This window comes from Oncorhynchus clarkii, chromosome 32 (genome assembly GCF_045791955.1).
Source record: "Oncorhynchus clarkii lewisi isolate Uvic-CL-2024 chromosome 32, UVic_Ocla_1.0, whole genome shotgun sequence".
Taxonomy (NCBI): domain Eukaryota; kingdom Metazoa; phylum Chordata; class Actinopteri; order Salmoniformes; family Salmonidae; genus Oncorhynchus; species Oncorhynchus clarkii.
In genome coordinates this window covers 20354486-20370171 of record NC_092178.1, presented here as the reverse complement: position 1 = coordinate 20370171, position 15686 = coordinate 20354486, and the positions used below count along the sequence as shown (strand labels likewise).

Sequence of the window (15686 nt, the reverse complement as noted above, 5' to 3'; positions counted from 1 at the left end):
TGATTTGTATCTTTCTCTTTAGTCACAGTGAAACACATGCGTACAGTACATGGAATGCACATGAAAACATTGTACAAAACCTTCCTTACATGCAGAAACAAACTCCCACACCAAGCCACTCAACCACAATACAATTTCACATAAAGTACACTAGTAAATATATGCCCAGTGTGGTGTGAACACATGCAAAAACACGCACACAAAAGCAATGTGAGTTGCCTCAAGTGCTTCATGCTGGAATCCAGTTGTTGGAGTAATTGTATAAGAAAGACCGCTTTGATGATGTGTCTGGTTCATAGTAACCTATAAACAAAAAGTGACAATCAATATCCAATCAATATCCAATCAAAGTTCAATCAATATCCTCTCCAGTGAAATGAAGGTTAAACATGAATGTATTTTTTTAAGAATACCAATAACAATAGTAAAAAATAATATAGTATAACAGAAAACGAAAAATGGACACTATAACCGTTAGTGTGATAAGAAGGGTCATTAATACAGCACCTGGCCCTGGAACTCCTTGGCCGCGCACATCCTGGGTCCAACGGCTTGTCCCAGAAACAAACACGGCACTGGACATGAAGTGCTTGGTCGGGTCTCCATAGTTCACTACATCATACTGCCCAGGGCCAGGCAGGGGAGGGTTCTTCAGAAGAATCAGAGGGGGAGCTGATATTCCCAGGTAATGTCTCCTCCTTGGACAAGGGTTAAAGGGGATGGGAGAGCAGTTTAAGACCAGAGAGATGTTATCAGAGAAACGATTACCCTGCTAGTCCTGGATCCGTACTCATAAAGCGTCTACCAGTAGGAGTGCTGATCTAGAATCAGGACCCCCGTCCGTCCGTCCGTCCGTCCATGCAATCTTAAACATTCTGATCAAAAAGGCAAAACGTCATCTAAATCAGCACTCCTACTCTAAGATGGTTCATGTATATGGACCCTGTGCTTTTACTCACGGTAGGATGGTTCTCCTGACAGGCTCTGGGGCCTGGTAGGGACTATAGGTGCCTGGGCCTGGGACATGGTTATTCACAGGGGACTGGATCCTCACAGAGTTGGACTTAAAGCAGGAGAGGGGAACCTTGGGGCATTTCTGAGTTATGGCATCATTGACTTTGTAGTGACCTTGAACAAGCAAAGACAAACAGTATCATATACAGTGCCTTGCGAAAGTATTTGGCCCCCTTGAACTTTGCGACCTTTTGCCACATTTCAGGCTTCAAACATAAAGATATAAAACTGTATTTTTTTTGTGAAGAATCAACAACAAGTGGGACACAATCATGAAGTGGAACGACATTTATTGGATATTTCAAACTTTTTTAACAAATCAAAAACTGAAAAATTGGGTGTGCAAAATTATTCAGCCCCTTTACTTTCAGTGCAGCAAACTCTCTCCAGAAGTTCAGTGAGGATCTCTGAATGATCCAATGTTGACCTAAATGACTAATGATGATAAATACAATCCACCTGTGTGTAATCAAGTCTCTGTATAAATGCACCTGCACTGTGATAGTCTCAGAGGTCCGTTAAAAGCGCAGAGAGCATCATGAAGAACAAGGAACACACCAGGCAGGTCCGAGATACTGTTGTGAAGAAGTTTAAAGCCGGATTTGGATACAAAAAGATTTCCCAAGCTTTAAACATCCCAAGGAGCACTGTGCAAGCGATAATATTGAAATGGAAGGAGTATCAGACCACTGCAAATCTACCAAGACCTGGCCATCCCTCTAAACTTTCAGCTCATACAAGGAGAAGACTGATCAGAGATGCAGCCAAGAGGCCCATGATCACTCTGGATGAACTGCAGAGATCTACAGCTGAGGTGGGAGACTCTGTCCATAGGACAACAATCAGTCGTATATTGCACAAATCTGGCCTTTATGGAAGAGTGGCAAGAAGAAAGCCATTTCTTAAAGATATCCATAAAGTGTTGTTTAAAGTTTGCCACAAGCCACCTGGGAGACACACCAAACATGTGGAAGAAGGTGCTCTGGTCAGATGAAACCAAAATGTAACTTTTTGGCAACAATGCAAAACGTTATGTTTGGCGTAAAAGCAACACAGCTGAACACACCATCCCCACTGTCAAACATGGTGGTGGCAGCATCATGGTTTGGGCCTGCTTTTCTTCAGCAGGGACAGGGAAGATGGTTAAAATTGATGGGAAGATGGATGGAGCCAAATACAGGACCATTCTGGAAGAAAACCTGATGTAGTCTGCAAAAGACCTGAGACTGGGACGGAGATTTGTCTTCCAACAAGACAATGATCCAAAACATAAAGCAAAATCTACAATGGAATGGTTCAAAAATAAACATATCCAGGTGTTAGAATGGCCAAGTCAAAGTCCAGACCTGAATCCAATCGAGAATCTGTGGAAAGAACTGAAAACTGCTGTTCACAAATGCTCTCCATCCAACCTCACTGAGCACGAGCTGTTTTGCAAGGAGGAATGGGAAAAAAATTCAGTCTCTCGATATGCAAAACTGATAAAGACATACCCCAAGCGACTTACAGCTGTAATCGCAGCAAAAGGTGGCGCTACAAAGTATTAACTTAAGGGGGCTGAATAATTTTGCACGCCCAATTTTTCTGTTTTTCATTTGTTAAAAAAGTTTGAAATATCCAATAAATGTTGTTCCACTTCATGATTGTGTCCCACTTGTTGATGATTCTTCACAAAAAAATACAGTTTTATATCTTTATGTTTGAAGCCTGAAATGTGGCAAAAGGTCGCAAAGTTCAAGGGGGCCGAATACTTTCGCAAGGCACTGTATAAAATCCTGTAGAGGAGTCGATGTAATGCAGTTTAGATTAAAAATGATATTCCCAATTAGCAAAAATATAATGCTTTAATAAAAAGTGTAATACTTACATGGCGATGGTCCTTTTAGAGTGTTTGAGCACACAGAACTCCGTCCAGTTGTTGACAGAAATACTGATTGAGCGGACACTAACGTGTTTGGCTTTACCCCATTGAAAGACACCTAAAGCATCAAGAATAAAGGCAAGTATTTAAACAAAAACACTACAGTCATGGCCAAAAGTTTTGAGAATGACACAAATATAAATTTTCACAAAGTCTGCTGCCTCAGTTTGTATGATGGCAATTTGCATATACTCTAGAATGTTATGAAGAGTGATCAGATGAATTGCAATTAATTACAAAGTCCCTCTTTGCCATGCAAATGAACTGAATCCCCAAAAAACATTTCCACTGCAATTCAGCCCTGCCACAAAAGGACCAGCTGACATCATGTCAGTGATTCTCTCGTTAATAACACAGGTGCGAGTGTTGACGAGGACAAGGCTGGAGATCACTCTGTCATGTTGATTGAGTTTGAATAACAGACTGGAAGCTTCAAAAGGAGGGTGGACTTGGAATCATTGTTATTCCTCTGTCAACCATGGTTACCTGCATGGAAACACGTGCCGTCATCATTGCTTTGCACAAAAAGGGCTTCACAGGCAAGGATATTGCTGCCAGTAAGATTGCACCTAAATCAATCATTTATCGGATCATCAAGAACTTCAAGGAGAGTGGTTCAATAGTTGTGAAGAAGGCTTCAGGGCGCTCAAGAAAGTCCAGCAAGCGCCAGGACCGTCTCCTAAAGTTGATTCAGCTGTGGGATTGGGGCACCACCAGTACAGAGCTTGCTCGGGAATTGCAGTAGGCAGGTGTGAGTGCATCTGCACGCACAGTGAGGCGAAGACTTTTGGAAGATGGTCTGGTGTCAAGAAGGGCAGCAAAGAAGCCACTTCTCTCCAGGAAAAACATCAGGAACAGACTGATATTCTGCAAAAGGTACAGGGATTGGAATGCCGAGGACTGGGGTAAAGTCATTTTCTCTGATGAATCCCCTTTCCGATTGTTTGGGGCATCCGGAAAAAAGCTTGTCCGGAGAAGACAAGAGGATCGCTACCATCAGTCCTGTGTCATGCCAACAGTAAAGCATCCTGAGACCATTCATGTGTGGGGTTGCTTCTCAGCCAAGGAAGTGGGCTCACTCACAATTTTGCCTAAGAACACAGCCATGAATAAAGAATGGTACCAACACATCCTCCGAGAGCAACTTCTTCCAACCATCCAGGAACAGTTTGGTGACGAACAATGCCTTTTCCAGCACAATGGAGCACCTTGCCATAAGGCAAAAAGGATAACTAAGTGGCTCGGGGAACAAAACATGGATATTTTGGGTCCATGGCCAGGAAACTCCCCAGACCTTAATCCCATTGAGAACGTGTGGTCAATCCTCAAGAGGCGAGAGGACAAACAAAAACCCACAAATTCTGACAAACTCCAAGCATTGATTATGCAAGAATGGGCTGCCATCAGTCAGGATGTGGCCTAGAAGTTAATTGACAGCATGCCAGGGCGGATTGCAGAGGTCTTGAAAAAGAAAGGTCAACACTGAAAATATTGACTCTTTGCATCAACTTCATGTAATTGTCAATAAAAGCCTTTGACACTTATGAAATGCTTGTAATTATACTTCAATATTCCATAGTAACATCTGACAAAAATATCTAAAGACACTGAAGTAGCAAACTTTGTGAAAATTAATATTTGTGTCATTCTCAAAACTTTTGGCCACGACTGTACTTTCATAGCAACATTTTTGAGTAAAATGTTCAGTACACAAACATGTAAGCCTATTGTATACAGGAAATAAATGTACAGTATTTCATATTTTACATTCCAATATTTATCTAAAACATGGCTTCTCTCTTCTCATCAAATCAAATTAAATGTTATTTGTCACATGTGCCGAATACAACAGGTAGACCTTACCATGAAATACTTACTTACTAGCCCTTAACCAACAATGCAGTTCAAGAAATATAGTTAAGAAAATATTTACTAAATTAACTAAAATAAAAAATAAAATAAAAGTACACAATAAAATAACAATAACGAGGCTATATACAGGGGGTACTGGTACAGAGTCAATGTGCAGCGGTACAGGTTAGGGGTAAAGTGACTATGTGTAGATAATAAACAGCAAGTAGCAGCAGTATAAAAACAAAGGGGGGGGGGGGGAGTCAATTTAAATAATCTTGTTGGCCATTTGATTAATTGTTCGGCAGTCTTATGGCTTTGGGGTAGAAGCTGTTAAGGAGCCTTTGGACCTAGACTTGGTGCTCCGGTACCGCTTGCCGTGTGGTAGCAGAGTGAACAGTCTATGACTTGGGTGACAGGAGTCTTTGACAATTTTTTGGGCCTTCCTCTGACACTGCCTAGTATATAGGTCCTGGATGGCAGGAAGCTTGGCCCCAGTGATGTACTGGGCTGTACGCACTACCCTCTGTAGCGCCTTACGGTTGGATGCCGAGCAGTTGCCAATACCAGGCGGTGATGCAACCAATCAGGATGCTCTCAATGGTGCAGCTGTAGAACTTGTTGAGGATCTGGGGACCTATACCAAATCTTTTCAGTCTCCTGAGGGTGAAAAGGTGTTGTCGTGCCCTCTTCATGACTGTCTTGGTGTGATAGTTTGGACCATGATAGTTTGTTGGTGATGTGGACACCAAGGAACTGGAAATTCTCGACCCGCTCTACTACAGCCCCGTCGATGTGAATGGGAGCGTGTTCGTCCGTCCTTTTCCTGTAGTCCACGATCAGCTCCTTTGTCTTGCTCACGTTGAGGGAGAGGTTGTTGTCTAGGGTCTCCGGGATGATGGTGTTGATGTGAGCCATGACCAGCCTTTCAAAGGACTTCATGGCTACCGATGTGAGTTTTACAGGGCGGTAGTAATTTATTTTCACTTATTTTCACTTGCCAGTTGGTCCGCACATGCTCTGAGTACACGTCCTGGTAATCCGTCAGGCCCAACGGCTTTGTGAATGTTGACCTGTTTAAAGGTATTCTCATATAACCTAGGTTGTGAATAACCTTGAATACTGCACTTACATGATATTGATTAGGGGCTGGTGTCTTGTTCTTAGGGCCATCATGTTGTACAGCCACTGGTAGTCGGAAAGTTCTGGAGCCTCCCCTGCCAAAGCTGTGTTTGTGGATCAGAGAGGACTGCAGGTTATAGGCATTTGGTCCTGGGATACCTCTCTGAGGGTTACGGGGAACTCTGACAGCCTAGTGGAGAAGAGAAGATGCCCTAGGTAAGCGTTGTAAGTATGGCAGAGGACCGGGTTTTAAGAGAGTATAGACATATGATAATCTATAACATAAGCTTCATCGGGTTTCTGAGATCCTAAGGACACTTTATTTGATCCCTATTATCGGTAAAGTTTGAGAATACATTTCATTAAAATCTCATGAGGATTCTACTGATGAGAACAAAGAGATTGAGGTTGTGAGTAGGGTACCATTAACATGTCTGACCTGGGATGCAAAGCCTCCTGTACCTTTCTTTGAGAAGGAGGGGCTGCTGATTTCAGCAGGCCTGTGAGACATATATGTGCCTGGCCCTGGGTTTTCATTCTGAAACCACATTTGAAAATCATATCATAATAGGACAATTATTATGTTGGTTGATTTATTGATTAGCTGGAGGACTGATTGATTAACTGGTTGACATATCTACCTGACTGTCTTCTGAAAGGAACCTCTTAGCTTGTGACAAGAACCCTTTCTTATCCTCATTGCTTATCACCACTATTTGGTATTTGGTGGGTATTGATGATATGTATCCTGGAAGTTTGCAGCCTAGATGAATATAAAAAGAGATATCTGAAGTCTGAGCAGATCGTTACTTAGGTCTACAAAGGATGAAAGGCAAAAAATGACACTTACTGTCATTCAATCCTTTGTGTATTTTGCCCATCATTAGCTAAGAGACATTCAACACAACTGGAGGTACAGGTGCCCGATGCATTTGCACCGCCTGACAATCTGTTTAGAAGGGAAGAGAGTTTGTAATGGCAACGACACTGCAACATCTAACGTTAGCATGCTAACATTTAGCTGACGACTAGTAGCCACAAGCTAGCGATTTGCATGGTAAATGTAGCTTGATGATCATGATAAAACAAAAGTAAAAAATAAATTGAAATAATTTCAGAAGGATTTAGACTTTTGTTATGATCATCGACCTACATTTGCTAAACACGCAAAGTGATCATAGGATGCAATAATTTATATCTTACCAAACTGCTGTCACAGTAGCCAGAAACACATTTCTGAGTGAGGATACAGTGTTTCCGCATATGATATGTTGCCATGACAGCGAGTAAACGTTCTTGGCGGAAAGCAAAGAGGGTGAGGCCAGAGAATTAAACGCATTTGGCTCTTTGCACGCAACCTGTCATCTAGCGCCCACACGTGGCGAATGTTTTTACTGCTTATTTGCCTTCATTGAAGACGCGCGGCTGTTTGTTTTTCGAAGATTCATCATGGCAATGCATGCAAAAGCGACACCACCACAGATTCCCGACACACGTCGGGAACTCTCGGAGCTGGTCAAGAGGAAACAAGAACTTGCGGTAAGTGAATTAGTTAGCTACGTTTCCATTTCGCTAAATATTTTGCTATATGCGTATATTGCTGCATCTTATGCTTTATTTGGAAGTTAGCTTGCTAGCTAGCTAACTATCGTTAGGCCACGCTAGTTACTACGACGAGGCCTCGGCGTTCTACCAACATATTTGTGGCTAACTCGTTAGCTAGCTGCCATACTAATTGAGTTATCGAACATTAGATAAAATGTAACATGCCTTTATTGAGCATGGTGGGTATAGATTATTTTACTCCGGACTCCATGTTTATGGGGCTAGTTACTATGTAGTAACTTATTTTGCCCACAAGGAGCAGCCAAAACCTACTATGCGCATACCCTCATACTGTACATCATGGCTCTGGTTCCAAAAGTTTCTCCTTTTATCTGTGCTGGTACAGTCTCTGGCTTTATTGTAATAACACATTCTGTCCGTTTCATAAAACACAAATGCAAAGTCTAATGCCTTTTGCATACTTTCCACAGGAGACGTTGGTGAACTTGGAGAGACAGATCTATGCATTTGAGGGCAGCTACTTGGAAGATACCCAGATGTATGGGAACATCATCAGAGGATGGGACAGATATCTCACCAACCAAAAGTAAGCATGACATGGTACAGCATACTTAGACATGAAAAGTGAATAGTTGATATTGAATCATCAAGCCTGTGTTTGCAGTCTACAGTTGAAGTTGGACGTTTACATACACTTAGGTTGGAGTCATTAAAACGTTTTTCAATCACTCCACAAATTTCTTGTTAACAAACTATAGTTTTGGCATGTCGGTTAGGACATCTACTTTGTGCATGACACAAGTAATTTTTCCAACAATTGTTTACAGATTACTTCACTTATAATTCACTGTATCACAGTTCCAGTGGGTCAGAAGTTTACATACACTAAGTTGACTGTGCCTTTAAACAGCTTAGAAAATTCTAGAAAATTATGTCAGGCTAATTGACATCATTTGAGTCAATTGGAGGTGTACCTGTGGATGTATTTCAAGGCCTATCTCCAAACTCCGTGCCTCTTTGCTTGACATCATGGGAAAATCAAAAGAAATCTGACAAAATTTCTATAATTCCACAAGTCTGGTTCATCCTTGGGAGCAATTTCCAAATGCCTGAAGGTACCACGTGTATTATTGTTTGTACAGATGAACAAGTATAAACACCATTGGACCATGCAGCCGTCATACCGCTCAGGAAGGAGACACGTTCTGTCTCCTAGAGATGAACGTACTTTGGTGCAAAAAGTGCAAATCAAACCCAGAACAACAGCAAAGGACCTTGTGAAGATGCTGGAGGAAACTGGTACAAAAGTATCTATATCCACAGTAAAACAAGTCCTATATCGACATAACCTGAAAGGCCTCTCAGCAAGGAAGAAGCCACTGCTCCAAAACCGCCTTAAAAAAGCCAGACTATGGTTTGCAACTGCACATGTGGACAAAGATCGTACTTTTTGGAGAAATGTCCTCTGGTCTGATGAAACAAAAATAGAACTGTTTGGCCATAATGACCATCGTTGTGTTTGGAAGAAAAGGGGGAGGCTTGCAAGCAGAAGAACAACATCCCAACCGTGAAGCACGGAGATGGCAGCATCATGTTGTGGGGGTGCTTTTCTTCTGGAGAGACTGGTGCACTTCACAAAATAGATGGCGTCATGAGGTAGGAAATTATGTGGCTATATTGAAGCAACATCTCAAGACATCTGTCAGGAAGTTGAAGCTTGGTCGCAAATGGGTCTTCCAAATGGACAATGACCCCAAGCATACTAACAAAGTTGTGGCAAAATGGCTTAAGGACAACAAAGTCTAGGTATTGGATTGGCCATCACAAAGCCCTGGCCTCAATCCTATAGAAAATTTGTGGGCAGAACTGAAAAAGCGTATGTGAGCAAGGAGGCCTACAAACCTGACTGTTACACCAGCTCTGTCAGGAGGAATGGGCCAAAATTCACCCACCTTATTGTGGGAAGCTTGTGGAAGGGTACCTGAAAACGTTTGACCTAAGTTAAACAATTTAAAGGCAACGCTACCAAATACTAATTGACTGTATGTAAACTTCTGACCCACTGGGAATGCGATGAAAGAAATAAAAGCTGAAATAAATCATTTTCTACTATTATTCTGACATTTCACGTTCTTAAAATAAAGTGGTGAACCTAACTGACCTAAGACAGGGAATTTTTACTTGGATTAAATGTCAGGAATTGTGAAAAACTGAGTTTAAATGTACTTGGCTAAGGTGTATGTAAACCTTCGACTTAAACTGTATTTACCCTGTTCTGTATTGTTCCGTTATAGAAATTCCAACAGCAAGACGGACAGAAGAAACCGAAAGTTCAAGGAGGCAGAGCGTCTGTTCAGCAAGTCCTCCGTCACTTCTGTAGCAGTGAGTGCTTCACCTCACTCTATCCTTTGCCTGTCCTCTCAATATGTTCATGCTAGATCGTGTATGATTGCAAGAATGTGTAAATGCTGAGTCTGACCAACTTTTCACCTTTGTTGAACAGGCTGTCTGTGCACTCGGTGGGATACCAGATCACATGAATGAAAAGCGTAGGTATTTGGTTCAGAACAACTGCATGCAACTTTTTTTCTTATTATATATTTTTTTTACCACAGTGCATATATCTGTGTGAGATACTGATAGATGTGAGTGTGACATGCTGCTCCATTGTGTGGGACAGAGAGCGACACGTCCCCAGACCTCCAGAACCAGGAGAATGAGCCCAGTCAGGAGGACACAGAGGATGCAGACGGGGCCCTGCAGGACCTCAAACCTCAGAAGGCTGCATCCTCTTCCTCAGGCAGTCACCACGGAAGCCACAAGAAGAGGAAGAACAAAAACAGACACAGGTACTTGACCCTAAACACAGCCCCTCTGGTCTAGGCTAACTCCTAAATACATCCCCCTGGTCTAGGCTAACTCCTAAATACATCCCCCCTGGTCTAGGCTAACTCCTAAATACATCCCCCCTGGTCTAGGCTATCCTAGGGGGCTTTCAGTAGGACACATTGCTGTGGAATGTTCAGGTGGCAGGTAGCCTAGCGGTTAAGAGTGTTGCCCTTGTAAGTCGCTCTGGATAAGAGCGTCTGCTAAATGAGTGAAATGTAAGATTAACTGAACATGGCCCTACTGTCGAGTCTGAAATCTGTGCTGTGCTCTCTCACTCTTTTTGATTGCTATGGATAATGCACGTTGTCTCTGACTCTGAAGTTTCTTTGGCCAAGCTGCTAAGCTTGTACTGCTTTTGTTTTTCTTGGGTCAGCAACACACCATTTTTAAAGTTGTCAGGGTCAGTTTGATTGGGTGTAGTAGTGTATAAACATCTGGTTTATAGCAAGTGGATAGTCTTTGTTTATGTTGGAGCTGGAATGTGAGGAATAGTAAGCTTATCACACCTGTTTCTGTCCACTGTGTTATATGTTGTATGTAGCTTAATATATTTAGCGCCAGATCTGCTCAATAAGATATGCTTCATTTTGTGAAAAGACAAAATATTGTTGTAGGTTAATTTTACAGATATGTAGGCATCCCTTTAGAGTGAGTCCGGCCGGTGTACTAACTACTGCTGCTCTTTCCTCACCTAACGCTGCCCCAGCCCTTCTGCCATGTTTGATTATGACTTTGAGTAAGTCTCCAATTTTACTTCCTGCTTCCTGTGGTGATACATCCTGGCTACGTACCACTATTCCCTACATAGTGCACTGCTCTTGGGCTCTGGTCAAAGGTAGTGCACTATGTAGGGAATATGGTTCCATTTGGGATACAACCCCCGCCTTCTTTGACCCCGTCCTGACTTTCCCACTCTCTCCATCCCTCAGCTCTCTGTTTTGCTTCTGTCGCTCTAGCTCTTTCGGTTCATGCGTCCTCATTGATTCACTATCGTTATTGCATGTCCAAATCTTCAACAATGTCCCAAATGATACCCAATTCCCTATTTAGTGCACCACTTTTGACCAGGCCCCATACAAGGAATAGGGTGCCATTTGGGGATGCACCCTTAATTTCTCAAATCATGTGTTGTTTATAATAAGATATTAACACCTAGCTTCTGTAGAGTCAACACTAGATTATTAAGTGTTTATGAATCATAGGGGCTTAAACACTTCTTCTTTAGAAGTTTAGTGTATTTCTTGACCCTTCATGGTTTCATTCCAAAAGGTCAAGTTCCCCTAATCCAGTTGTGAAAAAAGCTGCTCTTCCTGCCAAAATGAGATGGGGAGGTCAAAGGTTGAGTACAAACAAACATATTTCGCTGCACCCCAGGTGTTCATATGGTGCTCTGGTGGTCTTGTTGTGGTTTGGTCTTTTAGCTTGAGTAACTGTAGTGGTGCTTGTTGTCCCCCCTAGTTACCGTTGTATTTAGTCAAACCTGAAATTGGTCTACCTAACACAACTCTTGCATTGTTTTGTTTTTAGATTTGACATGAAAGTGAACAAAAAACCCAGAGTGGTAAGCTATTCATTTTGTAGGACAACATAACATTTAAATGTCTGCTCATTGCTTGCATTGAGCTATTAATAAAGACATTTGTTATTAGAAAGATTTAGGTTCTGCTTTTAATTCTGTTGTCTATATTGTCCTTGTTCCACAGGATTATTCGACTTGATCAAGTGGCCAGACAAAGGTCTACGGTGAAGCAGAGAGCCCCTCTGAACTTTAACTGTCTTTATTGTGAACATTGCATGAAACATTGCCTCTCACTTGCTATCAGAAATATTTCTGTTTCACGATTTTCCTGCAGACAAGGTGTGTTATTGCATGTTACTCAAGACGCAGGTGGGGGTTGGATAACACCTTATTGTATAGGGTTGAAAATGCACTATTTATTATAACTCCCACCATTTTTCTCTCTTTGTAACAAAAAGTTGTTTTACTTCGTATTAGTCATTGTGTAGTTTTGTAGCTCTAGAATATCCCAGCTTCTTTTTAATATTTTTTTTAACTTTGAGATTTGTTTTGCATACGATTGTAATAAAACCTTGAAATTACAATACATTTGTTTATTGCTAAAAATCTACGCTTCAGTAAATCATTAGTCACCATCTGTCTTTACCCTGTATTCTTCAGTAATAATACAGCAGGAAAATCAACACAGAAGCTAGTTTATTATCATCAGATTTCCCCTTGTCTGACAGCAATTACTGCCTGGTTTCTTTGTGGTGTCTTCATGGCTCATTTATGTACCAATTACAGGCCAATGAGCTCAGACGAGCCTCGGGATCCTAGGATGTCTCCCAAGTCCCCCCTCTTATTGGATCAGTCCTAAATAGCATCACCATTACCTTTTATAGTGCACTACTTTTGACCAGGGCCAATAGGGCTCTGGTCAAAAGTAGTGCTCTATATAGGGATTAGGGTCCCATTTTGGACGTAACCATTCACATTTGTCAGTAATTCTCTCATCCCAGATAAGATGTGCAGTCGGTGAGATTCTGGAAATGGTATCAAAACAATGTTCACATTCAAACAGGCATTCCTGTGGGGCAGTTCTCATCGACTGAGTTTGTTTTATGAAAATAGTGACAGTTTGAGTGAACCAGGTGACAACACAATGACAGCCTATCCCATGCTATTTCTAGAATGTTCCCTTGTTTATAAAGATCAAACATGATGCGTACTGCATAGTAATGAAACAGGTTGGTGAATACAGACTCCTGTTTTGAAATGCAGGATGAATAGATAGTAGTAGTAGTAGTAGTAGTAACCTTTTTAAAGTAGATATGCAGGTTCATAAGTGAATGTTCTTGTACTGCCATTGTGCAACACCACATTCGTTCACTAGGTAGCGCTACTTCATAGTGCATGTTCAAAAGACCTCAAAGAATTGCCTTAACTGCCTTTCAACCACAGGATTCCCATATCATAACCAAAAAGTATTTTCCCTGTTCCACATTTGGCTACTATGAGTCATAAGTGTTTAAATCTGCCATCAAACTATCAAATGTATGGTTCATGCTGTTCTTAAATTCTCTGTATTGCCTAAGATCTTATTGATTAGGGTGTCCTCTCACCAATATTCTGCCATGTCAACTGTATTATGCCATCATGGCACACCCTGCACTTCAAAGTCCTTTGTTACCACAGCTTCTGGGCTTGGCTCACGGGTCTCTATGTATCCCAAATTACACCCTATTCCCTATTTACTGCACTACTTTTGATCAGAACCCATATGGATCTGGTCAAAAGTAGTGCACCACATAAGGAATAGGGTGCCATTTGGGACAGCCTGTACCACCTCAGTCTTGACTCAGAACAGTGTTCAAGTCATATACAGTATCCCTCAGTTCTGTCATGTGCAGTGCATCAGTGAGGTTAGTCAGAACACTGACCCATTATGATGTAGTGACTTCCACGTTAGTCACAGGCTGACTCCCCAATGGCACTCTATTCCCTACATAGTGCACTAATTTTGACCAAAGCCTTATGAGCCCTGGTCAAAAGTAGTTGCCCTATATAGGGAATAGTGTGCCATTTGGGGCATGGTCTGAATGGTTTCAAGCATCATCTCTCTGGAGACACCCAGGCAAAGCTAAACTGCTGACATTAATGATGGAGAGGCTGTCTGGAATAAATCAATCCCTAGAATGCATTCTTCGGTTTTATGCTATTCTCCCTCCACACCATGTTAGTCACGTTTCATTTGGAATGTACTATAGAATTACTATATTTATTTTTAGCTGCTGTTTATTTCCAAGGTTAGGCCTACCGCTCCTTTTGCTTTGGGTATTATTGTTGGTGTAGGGACTTGGGGGAGAAAGATTTGGGTTTTTCTCTAACAAATGGGTTTCGTTTTATTCTCTAGCTTTTACCTCACTCATAATCCCTCATGAAGAATGATGGTGTATTTCAAATGACATACTTCTTTCCCTTCTCTATCCAAACCACAGTGTCTAGTCCAAATACATGTCCTCCCCTCCCTGTCACTTCCCATGTCTTCAGCCATGGAGTCTGACATGATGAGTTTGTGGTTCGAGCAGGTCACATTTCTGTCCATGACTCAGTCATGTGTCATAGATAAAAATGTTACTCTGTGTTCTATTGTAGCAATATGATCTGTCAGTTGTTGTTTTATGCTCCATCCAAAACATTCTGATCGGAACAATAGACTGTGCAAAGCAGCTTGAAAAATACAATTACTACAGGGTCGGGCCATTTCTATTTTGATTCCAGCCAGTACAGGAAATTCATAAACTAAAGACTAATGTTCCGGAACAACTGGATTCCTCGAAATGGCACTAGTTGTATAACTGGTTCCAGTATGTACTCTCTTGTGACAGACTTTTAACATAAATGTTAACCAAATCAAGTAGTTGGCCAGCATTCTCATGAGATTTGGTTTTGTGTTCTGAGATTACTTGTAGTATAACTGTCCCCAGGCTCAATTGTAGAGAGCGCCGGCTGGGGACAAGAGTACTTCTAGCACAGTATAGTGTGTTGTGAATGTATCCTGTTACAGACCCTAGTGCATCATGTGAGGCCTATATCTCAGTGATGGCCTGTAGGGGGTCACATTATGTGAGCCTGATTTATTTTGCAGCTGCCACCGGCAGAACTGTTGAATAGGTTTCGGTGGGGCCTGTTGACTGCATCCCCAGCCCCAGCCTGTGTCCCAATTGGCATCCTATTCCCTATATAGTGCACTCCTTTTGACCAGAGCCCTATAGGGACAAAGCCCCAGATTAACTAGTCTATGATGCTCAGATATCTTTGGGTGTTGTGGCCACAACCCTGGCTGATAGTCCTCGTGGGACCAAACAAGGCCACTTTCTAACGTCTCCGCAAACAGGGTCAGCCATATTCCAGGAGAAGTCATGGGAAAAAAATATTTAAAAACGCACAACAACATTGCCCGTGATTTTTTTTTCTAGATTGTTGATCTCATCTGATAGGCTTTTGTTGCGATGAGAATCAAGCTTGTTACGCAGTTAGTATTTAAAATGTGGGCTCTTCGACATGGCTTCGACATAAGCTTGATCACAAAACACACATGTACTGTTTTGAACAAGAGATACATTTTAATCTATTACTATTATTTGTAATTTCCAGTTCCTGGAAATCATGCATATAGGAATCATGCATATAGGAATCATGCATATAGGAATCGTGCATATAGGAATCATGCATATGAAAGTGTTTATCAGCCCCATTCTTGACTGATGCATACACACTGCATTGACCTGGGTGTTGACACTGGTCCCCGAGGGGTGGCTC

General features: G+C 41.8%; 2 protein-coding genes across 6 annotated transcripts; one reads left to right on the top strand and one right to left on the bottom strand.

Moving 5' to 3' along the window:
* Window positions 1–7178, bottom strand: LOC139392265 (sperm-tail PG-rich repeat containing 1). 2 transcript variants are annotated; one of them, XM_071140126.1, is made up of 9 exons: window positions 7112–7178; window positions 6759–6857; window positions 6550–6671; window positions 6371–6446; window positions 5919–6098; window positions 2882–2993; window positions 960–1128; window positions 508–698; window positions 1–303 (listed from the first exon to the last, which is right to left on the bottom strand). In XM_071140126.1, the coding sequence occupies exons 3-9, from the start codon at window positions 6606–6608 to the stop codon at window positions 230–232; spliced, it is 861 nt and encodes a 286-aa protein (XP_070996227.1). In that variant the 5' UTR covers window positions 6609–6671; window positions 6759–6857; window positions 7112–7178; the 3' UTR covers window positions 1–229. The 2 variants fall into 2 exon arrangements, with proteins under 2 accessions (XP_070996227.1, XP_070996226.1); XM_071140125.1 differs by having other exon boundaries at window positions 6348–6446; window positions 7112–7154.
* A 3-nt stretch (window positions 7179–7181) lies between these two features.
* Window positions 7182–12488, top strand: LOC139392264 (chromatin modification-related protein MEAF6-like). 4 transcript variants are annotated; one of them, XM_071140120.1, is made up of 9 exons: window positions 7315–7447; window positions 7945–8060; window positions 9769–9856; window positions 9978–10023; window positions 10155–10323; window positions 11070–11099; window positions 11633–11701; window positions 11891–11924; window positions 12067–12463. In XM_071140120.1, the coding sequence occupies exons 1-9, from the start codon at window positions 7358–7360 to the stop codon at window positions 12079–12081; spliced, it is 657 nt and encodes a 218-aa protein (XP_070996221.1). In that variant the 5' UTR covers window positions 7315–7357; the 3' UTR covers window positions 12082–12463. The 4 variants fall into 4 exon arrangements, with proteins under 4 accessions (XP_070996225.1, XP_070996221.1, XP_070996222.1 ...); XM_071140121.1 differs by lacking the exon at window positions 11070–11099 and having other exon boundaries at window positions 12067–12488; XM_071140123.1 differs by lacking the exon at window positions 11633–11701.
* The last annotated feature ends 3198 nt before the right edge of the window (window positions 12489–15686 follow it).

Bases quoted from the DNA above. Each gene is read 5' to 3' on its own strand.
- LOC139392265 (XM_071140125.1), bottom strand. From the start codon at position 6,792: ATGATGGGCAAAATACACAAAGGATTGAATGACA. The intron at 2,994-5,918 runs GTAAGTGCAGTA...TTGATGCTTTAG, and splicing joins CAGCCCCTAATCAATATCAT to GTGTCTTTCAATGGGGTAAA. The intron at 304-507 runs GTGCTGTATTAA...TTTTGTTTATAG, and splicing joins CCAAGGAGTTCCAGGGCCAG to GTTACTATGAACCAGACACA.
- LOC139392264 (XM_071140120.1), top strand. From the start codon at position 7,358: ATGGCAATGCATGCAAAAGCGACACCACCACAGATTCCCGACACACGT. The intron at 10,024-10,154 runs GTAGGTATTTGG...TGTGTGGGACAG, and splicing joins AGATCACATGAATGAAAAGC to AGAGCGACACGTCCCCAGAC. The intron at 11,100-11,632 runs GTAAGTCTCCAA...TCATTCCAAAAG, and splicing joins ATGTTTGATTATGACTTTGA to GTCAAGTTCCCCTAATCCAG.